The sequence below is a fragment of the Mastomys coucha genome, unplaced genomic scaffold (assembly GCF_008632895.1).
Source record: "Mastomys coucha isolate ucsf_1 unplaced genomic scaffold, UCSF_Mcou_1 pScaffold15, whole genome shotgun sequence".
NCBI lineage: Eukaryota > Metazoa > Chordata > Mammalia > Rodentia > Muridae > Mastomys > Mastomys coucha.
Window position 1 is genome coordinate 72,149,645 of NW_022196897.1, and position 9,532 is coordinate 72,159,176.

Here is a 9,532-nt window from a genome sequence, read left to right on the forward strand (position 1 = left end):
CACTGTAATAAAGTAAAACTCCACAGTCTTCGCCTATACACGCAAGAATCTAATCAGTCCAAAACTACTTTTAAGAGAGTACCGATGGCTTGACCAACTTAAAACTATGTTCATTGAAACTGTAATTTTATTTTCTTTCAAATTCTTTAAAAATTAACCAAAAGATGAATTTTATGAAAAATTGAGAGACAATATAATATGTAAGAGCATTAAATGTTCAAGCACATGAACTCTAGATGTTAAATGAATTATATTACATGTACAATACAAAAATAATAATAAGTAAAAGTCATTTGCTCATCATTTCATCATTCAGAGGATCACTTGTTCAATTTAAGTGAAATGCATAAATGTGAGAGCACATGCAAAACTGAATTATTGGGAGAATATATATTCACAGCACTTAGCCAAAAGTGATAATCTTCATGTGTGTGGTCGTATTGTCTGTGTTGCTTTCCTGAAGGCATCTTTGACATCTTTGTTTCTTAGGCTATAGATGAGAGGGTTAAGCAAGGGGTTGACTACAGTGTAGAAAAGGGCAGCCACTTTGTCCTTTTCTAGAGAGTAGGTTGAACTAGGCCTTGAATACATGAACAGCAAAGAACCATAGAAGAGCATGACAGAGACCAGATGAGAGGCACAGGTAGAGAATGCCTTACGTCTTCCTGAGGCTGAGTGGATCCTCAAGATAGCCAGCAGGATGTTGAAATAGGAAATGAGGATGGCAAGAATGCTGGAGAGCACCGTGAAGCCCACCACACCCAGGAGGACTTTTTCATAGACACGGGTGTCTGTACAGGACATTTTTACCAAGGGTGGCGCATCACAGAAAAAGTGATCAATAATATTTTTACCACAGAATGTTAACCGGAAGGTGTTTGCAGTATGGGCTATGGCATTCAAAAACCCTCCTATGTAACACCCAGCTACTAGTCCAGTACAGAGAGAAGATGACATGATGCTTGAATAGACCAATGGGCTACAAATTGCAGAATGTCGGTCATAAGCCATGGCTGCTAGCAGGTAACACTCGGTGTAGGCTACAACACAGGAGAAGAACATCTGAGCCCCACATCCTGCTAAGGAAATACGTTTGTCTTCTGAGATACAAGTGGCCAATATTTTGGGGGTATATACAGAAGTATACCAGAAATCCAAGAATGACAGATTGCTGATGAAAAAGTACATAGGTGTATGCAGTCTAGAATCAATTCGGATTAAGACAACCAGTGTCATGTTCCCTGACAGTGTCAACAAGTAGATGGTTAGAAATATTCCAAATAGTATCAACTGCCAGCGGGGGTCTGCTGAAATACCAACGAGAATGAATTCAGTCAGGATGGTGCGATTGTCCAGCTCCATGTCTACAGAGGAAAACCTGGACATCAATAAACATTGAATAATGATAACAAACCTTTCAGGTAATTCAAAAGCCTATAAGATTTAATTTTCTATCCTGAATTATAAAACTTTAGTATGTGACTTTGAAAGATCATGCCAATTGTGGTATAAATGACTTTAAAATTAGAGAGTTTACATAGAAACTTCAATACAGGGCATGAAAGAGATTAAAGAAATTGCTTATAGAATTGTTCAATAAACAACTGGCATTTCCCCAAATTATGTAAAGAATATATGCATAAAAATGCCCAGAACAAAGTTTGGCCAGTTGTCATCACACACAAAACTGAAGTACTGTGAATTGGAACTGGTGTCACATGCCTATACACAAGAGATTGAGACAAGCGGATCCTAATTCACATTCATCTTACGCTTTCATAGTATCTCTAACAGAAAATTCATACACACACACACACACACACACACCTTTAATATGTTTCTATAATTAATTGAAACTTTATCATGTGTCAAGAATTAAACTTCATATACATTATTCCTTCTGCTCATGTAACACTGAAAAAAACACATTCATTATAGATCATATAGCAGGCACTATATTGAACTCTATGATTAATTTACAGAATTCACATCATATTTGAATAGCTCAAGTGACATTGCATACTTCATGATATAATTGATGAAGCTAAAGTGTATAGAATGTATTTAATCAGTCACACAGCCAAGTAAGAAGAATGTGTGTTGAGGAACTAGATGAGACTTAGAAACTCTATATATAACACACTAAACATACACACACACACACACACACACACACACACACACACACACACATATATATATATATATGTGTATATATATATATCAGTGTGCTATTGTGTTATAGGCTATAGACAACTCTAATATTTATTTCAAACACCAGAAAAATATTTCACACACTCTTTCATCAAAGAGTAATTAATGGGGCTACTAAGGTGCCTCAGCAGGTAAAGACTCTTCTTGAAGTCAAGATAGACAATCTGAGTTTGATCCTCAGGACCCATATGGTAAGAGAAAAAACATTATTCATATTCGAGTTGTCCTCTGACTTGCACATTTCTCATACATACACATGCACACACAAACTGTAGAAACAACTAAATGAGATGAAAATCAAAGAAAACATGAGTGTTTGAGGATATTGTTGTATTCAATCCAATTATAATATTCTATGTTGTATTTAAATGTCAGATAGTACTACATGAATTTGCACAGATTTTTAATATTTTGGGGGTGCATGTAAAAAGTAATTTAAATTTTAAATCATGATAAATAGAAGTAAGAGAGGGTGACAGGAAGTATGGCAAGCCTGAAGAAACAATGGCAGGGAGGAAGAAAGAAAGAAAGGAAGGAAGGAAGGAAAAAGGAAGGAAGAAGGAAGGAAGTGAGAAGGAAGGAAGGAAGAAGGAAGGAAGAAGGAAGGAAGGAAGTGAGAAGAAAGGAAGGAAGAAGGAAGGAAGGAAGGAAGGAAAGAAGGAAAGAAGAAAAAAGGAAGGAAGGAAGGAAGGCAAAAGTGAGCCAGGGAGAAAGAAAGAAAGGGAGTGAATAAAGTCAAGTTCTCAAAGATTCTGTGTGTCTTGTAGTACAGATTATATATTTCATTCATATTTCTGTAGATAATATCAAGTCAGAATTATTTTATAAATCAAAACCATGTACTATTCACTTTATCCCAAGATATGAGATACTTAAACATCTGTCAGGATTTTCTTATGCAGTAGATACTAAACACCTTTTTTTGTTGTTGTTGTTTAGCTTATAAGACACTGAGGAACAATGAAGCATGAAGTTAGAATGCTGTTGTCCCTAAAATGCTAAAAATTCTTTAAAACACAACCAAAGTCAGAACTACAATAAAAAACAGATTTCTTTTTCTTAGCACTGGAGGCTTTATTTGGTAGTATATGATGTTTACTTGGAGCATTGACTCTCTTATTATACAATGATTTCATTTAAATTCCTTCAATATATGTATATATTTTAGGGAGATTCTATAGCAGTATGTTCCCACGTGGATTTTCAAATGACATTTAGTATTAGTTGTCTCTCCTCATATTCCCTCCTTTACCATTTTCCTTATCCCTCTGTCATTTAACCTTATTCTATTTTCCCCTTTGTCTCTTATAACACTATACTGATATTCCAAGAAGGGGAAGCAAAGTATGCTGTACAACTTAATATATGTGACCTTAAATCTATGCATATATATATATATATATATATATGAATCTTTTTCCTGAGCCTATCAAGGATAAGCATATGCTCCTTTTTTTTTTCTATTTTGAAATTATTTTTTATTTTTCAGCCACACACACCAATCTATAAAGAAATCCAAAAAAATACTAGTGGAAAAATAGAAATTCCCTTGAAATAGCATGAAATAAGCTATTAGGAGGTGGGGTGGGTTCTATGAAGAGACACTTTGTGAATAACTACTATAAACTAGCTCATATCACAGGCTGGACTGCCCCTTAGGATGAACAACGATATGAACTAACTAGTACCCTCAGAGCTCCCAGGGACTAAAACGCCAACCAAAGAGCACACATGGTAGGACTAATGGCTCCAGCAGCATATGTATAGCAGAGGATGGCCAAGTTGGTCATCAATGGCAGGAGAGGCCCATGGTCCTGTGAATGTCCCAGTATAGGGGAATGCCAGGGCCAGTAAGCAGTAAGGGGTGGGGTGGTGAGCAGGGGGAGGAGAAAGGGAAGGGGTTTGTTTTAGTTTTTGTTTTTTTTATTCTATTTTATTTTTTTCTCTTTTTTTTGGAGGGGAACCTGGGAAAGGAGATATTGTAAATAAAGAAAACATCTAATAAAAAAATAAAAGTATGAGCCAGTGTCTGCAAACATATTACAGAGGGAGTGACAAAGAAGAAGCCATTATGAACTAGTACAGGAGCTTTATGTAAAAATTCACATGGGCCCCAAAGAAAGCTCTGTGTGGCCTTCATGTCTCAGAGCAGTGAGAATCAGAGCTTCATCATGAGATACATAGATATAGATATACATATCATGAGAACTATTATCATGAGACATATTGTACATATTCTCAAATAAATGACTTGCATCAGCTCAATTTCTAAGAGCAGATTTTTATCTCCAGCTGTTCATAGAGAGTGACAATCCAGAAACAAACAGAAGTTGTTGATGCATTTCAATTTTCAAACCACTTACTTTTGAGCAAAGTCTGATAATATTATCACTAGAAGTGTGCACTCAAGACTTTTTTTCCTCTTTCCTATCAGGAGGCAAGGAACTTGCTATTTTTCACAAGCACAGAATTTAACTGAAGTATTGTGGTCAGCACAGCTTGACGATGTAAAGCCAGTTGAGTTCCATCACTTCTGCTATACTATATATTGCTTTTATTAATATATAGGATGCAAATACTTTAATACTACCCTTGAGGTTCTGTAATCAGGCTGTAACTTACCTTGAGAATATCACTCCAACTAGTCCTATCTTATTTTTTAACTCAGCCTCCTAGACACTCACGTCTGATATGTCCATAGTGTTTAACATGACATCGATGTTCCAGAGGCCCCAGTTTTCTTTGTTTTGCTGCCATGCCGTGGATTTGCTGTTATGGACATTCACTAATTATACGGCTTTATCTCTGAACACTTTCTATAACCTTCAATTCTACTTCACCCCTTTCTTTTCTTCTTATTTTTCAAATACAACTGTATGGGATATCAAAGGGTTTTTAGCAGTGTGTTTCCTGTTCCTGTAACACTAATTGATGAACATCTTCATGGTCAATATACTAGTCGCTTTAAGGCCATTCAAAAAGACTTTTCTGGTTATGACCCATAATTAATCACTTAAAAACAATAATCCTTACCAATAACTGTCTTCCTTATGACTCGACTGAGCTCCTATTTTGTTAATCACTATGTTGAAATCATCTCATGTACCAACCCTTATCTGTTTTTAATATATTAATTGCCCATTTCTCCTCACTAAAATTTAATTTCATTGGGCAAAGTATTTCTTTGATGATTCCTGCTATATTGTGGCATTGAGAATTTTTTGTGTAATAAATAAATATATCCATGATCATATTTCTTGAACTTTCATTTCCTAAATGGTTACATACTTCCAAAAGAACTTAAACTATTTAGATTTAAAATTCAGAGCAGTATTATCATTAAACATCTGACAACAAAAATTTTCCTCAAGGGTGGCATACTATATCACAGCAATGAGGAAGACTGAGTAAATAAAATTCATTCCCAGAATCTCAAATCCATTCTGAATCTGAAAAAAACTGCTGATTATACATGGTCATTAAAATACAATGTACATAAAATGCCAGAACAAAACATGATATAGCGCACAGAGAGAATGGCTTTTTAAAATGCATTGCCAGTGTATCTGCCCTATCCCACATTGTTTCAGTGAACTAAGAAGTCAAACTGTTCAATTATATCTCTCTGGCCTCTAAAAATCTGTTCTAAGAAGGGGAAGAAACACATACCACTTATCAAACTGCACAGAGTACCACAAACAATGGAGCTGAAAGCAACTCACATAGTCTAATGTTTAACTTGTAATTTAATACATAATGCTTCAGTACTAATATCAGAGATGTAATCAAATCGTATAAGAACAAACATAGTAGAATAAATATTAAGTGAAATGTATATGCTTTAACTATCTTCTGTGTGTTTTGTGTGTATGTATGTGTATACATTTATATTTATGTCTAACATACCAGTGAACTTTAGGTGGCCAAGCTCAAATCTATATAATGTTTTCTTGTTTATTGTAGTTGAGGTTTCAACTAGAGAATAATGTCTAGGTTTTCTCATTCTAGGTACTTACCCTTTGCAAAGCCACTTCTTGGAAGTGACACAATTTACTTTCTTGTGGTATTTTAGTGTGTCTTTGTTTGACCCAAATATATTATTTCCTCATTTGTCCATTGAGACTTCTACATAGCAACCAGAAATATATGCTTTATTCTCCAATGACATAATTAGAGCTTACTTGGAGTTTGGGGATGATGTATCATTTATGGTATAATCAAAGGAGTTGTGCTATATTAAAAGTTGAGTGTATGCAAGTAAGCCATAATATAAGCATAAAATATTTGATGATAGAATTTTCCAAAATTATGCTACTCAAAATTTCTAGAATATATCATTTTTCTAATTTTTAGTTTCCATAGTCTTTTCTCTGTGTACAGTCTACCAACCCTCTGTAGTCTTAGAAGCTGACTACAATTAGTATATTGTCTCCTACAATTAATATACTGAATTTATGATTTCCAGTGCCCCATAATACAATTTATTATGAGATAAGACCTTTACATTAGGATAATTGCTAAGATCAAGGGAGGTAGTGAATGTACCCTCACCCTAATTTTTGATATACAAAGAGACACCAGAAACATGAGTAAACAGAGAGGTCACTTGTGAACATAGAATAGAGGAGCCATCTTCAAGGTAGGCAGAGAGACTTCAGAAGAAATAAGTTCCTTCAAGATCTTGAACTTGGATTGCATTCTGAGAGAAATTCTGAAAGAAAAATGCTTGCTTAGTTTGCCTAGTTTCATGTTTCCTCATAGAGTTTCTAGCATATTCGTATGTTTGATTATCCATACAAAAGATTTTATGATGGCAAATGTCATGCATTATATTAAAAAATCACCTCAAATTTCATATCCCACAATAAATTTTCTCTAGATTTTAATGACTTTATACAAAATCAAAACAAATAAGCATATTATAGTTGTTTATGTTGAGAGAGACAGACAGAGAGACAGAGAGACAGAGATAGAGAGAGACAGAGAGAGATCCACAAAAACAAGATGTGGTCCTCATATTTCATTATATAACCTGGAGTAACTGAAGAAACTAGAAAGTAAAAAGGTATTGTTTCAGGGCTAGGGAGCTATAGACAGAGGAATAACAAGGCACATATGATCAATCTGAAGAAAAAAATTGAACATCTCTATTGCTGAGGACATCATGGATGTAAGTGACAGGATACAGAGGGACCAAGCTGTAGCTGACCTGGAAGTTTCTTCTCTGAGGACTAGTTTTTCTACTACCAGAAGATTCCATGTAAACTTCAAAATTTGGGCAACAACCAACAGTTCTATTCTATTATGAAACATGTGAACCATGAAAACAAATATATGGCACAGTAACCAAAAGTATGCAATTGAGGCATACAAACTTTTGTGGTAACCAACAGACCTCCACTTAATTTTAAAGCTATCTGAACAAGAGTAAAAACATGTCTGGTATTGGAAAAGTTGCCAACCACCTGGGGCTAGAGAAGGTTTGAGTCTTGAAGGAGAAGCTATAACCACCATTTTATTATACCAGTATATTCCATAACTGTGTTCTAAATTCTTTTCCTTATACCACAGATAAATGTACTCCTTACCCCTCATCTAGGGGGTAAGAATTAAGTATGTATTTTGCAGGAGACTAAAACCATTACAGAAAATCACAACTCATCTATCTATCCATCATCTATCTATCTATCTATCTATCTATCTATCTATCTATCTATCTATCTATCTATCTATCTATCATCTATCCATTTATTTTTCTATGAGAAATCAATGAAAAAGGTGGTCAGGAATTTGAAAAAAAAGAGCAATGAGTAGCATATGGAAGAGTTTAAAGGCAGGAAAAGGAAGAGTAAGGTGATATAATTATAATATAAAAAAGTATAAAAGAAACAATAAAAAGCACTAAATTTGAAGATGAATGAATTGCACTGGCAAGTGTTATATTGGATGAGGTAACTGAAGTCCCCCCAAATCCAAAAATTTATCTCTTCTCTCATGTGTGGAATCCGGCTTTAAATATTTTGTATGTTTAATCTGGAACAAAAATGGAAGTCGGAAAAATAGAAAGGAGCTTTGATGGGGCATGTTAAGGGAAGTGATAGAAGGCTATATACAGAAGAGAAGTAGTGTAATGGAATACTAGTGGCAAAGAGGTTTACTCACAAAGGGTGCATGAATATCAGGGAAATCAGAGTGGAAAGTGGAAGGGTAACTCAGAATAAAGAGGAATGAACAAGTAGTACTAACTATAATCTCACAATTCAACTTAATAAGTCGGAGACAATCAAATACATGTGAAATGAAATAAGAAGACAGACTATTGAAGGTTAAAGAATTAAGTGGTTGTGGAGTTTGGGAAATGTGGAGGAGGAAGATGTAGTGACTGGGTTTACTAAAACTAAGGATTTCTGAAAGGGTCTTATATAAACACACTAGCTAATAAGCTCAACATCAATTTTAAGAAAGATATTTGAATGAAACTATCCAGCATGGATAAGTAATATTGCACAGTTACTTGGGTTATTAAGTGAAAATCTGCAGTAGAAGGAATTGAATACCTTTCTGTGAGTTGCTGTCCAATGAGGCCCTGGTGGTTTCCAAAATATCACACACTCTTGCCATTGCTCTTGGTTGTCTCAATAACCACATACTAATATTCTGTTGATAAATACGCTATTGAGTTGAAAGACAGAGAAATCATTCTCAGTGTGATTGAGAAAGCTCTTTCCTGTTGGGTAGCTTTGCTAATGCCAAAATATTCAACGTATGCTATCAGGAAAGAAAATACATCAGTGGTCTTACCCAGTGGGACACTGTTCTGCAAAGCTTTTCTTCTAGGCAAGATACATAATACTTCTGCAATATAGGCACAACACTTACGAAATAACTTATTTATGTTATGATTGGGATTTAGAATTGTTCCACAGATTCTATAGTTGGTGCTGAAATCTGTCACTTTCATTTTCTTTCTTTCTCTTTCTCTTTCTTTCTTTCTTTCTTTCTTTCTTTCTTTCTCTTGATATGATGTCCCTTTATTAACAAGACAAAAAACAGCAATCTCTTCAACCCAAATGAGCAGTAAACAAAAAAAATTGTTCAAACCTGTGGCAGGGTGAATCATAAGCCATACAAGATAATTTATTGCTATCATTCTGCTAGATGGGTATAACTATGAACTGCCCTCTAAGTTCCTATCTTTATATGAGATGTTAGCACACCTCCCAACCCTCATCAGAACAGCAGTAAATTGGAAGGGTACAAAACTAATCTACAAAAATCAGTAACCTTTTTATACACAGTAGCAATCACATTGAGGAAA

The 9,532-nt window shown here is 34.8% G+C and overlaps 1 protein-coding gene across 1 annotated transcript; it reads right to left on the bottom strand.

Annotated features, from left to right (window-relative positions):
- Positions 1 to 423: 423 nt before the first annotated feature.
- Positions 424 to 6,252, bottom strand: LOC116092060 (olfactory receptor 9G4). The gene is made up of 2 exons (XM_031373419.1): positions 6,231 to 6,252; positions 424 to 1,378 (listed from the first exon to the last, which is right to left on the bottom strand). The coding sequence occupies exon 2, from the start codon at positions 1,360 to 1,362 to the stop codon at positions 424 to 426; it is 939 nt and encodes a 312-aa protein (XP_031229279.1). The 5' UTR covers positions 1,363 to 1,378; positions 6,231 to 6,252.
- Between the last annotated feature and the right edge of the window lie 3,280 nt (positions 6,253 to 9,532).

Coding starts and splice junctions, on each gene's coding strand:
- LOC116092060 (XM_031373419.1), bottom strand. CDS start 1,362: ATGGAGCTGGACAATCGCACCATCCTGACTGAATTCATTCTCGTTGGT.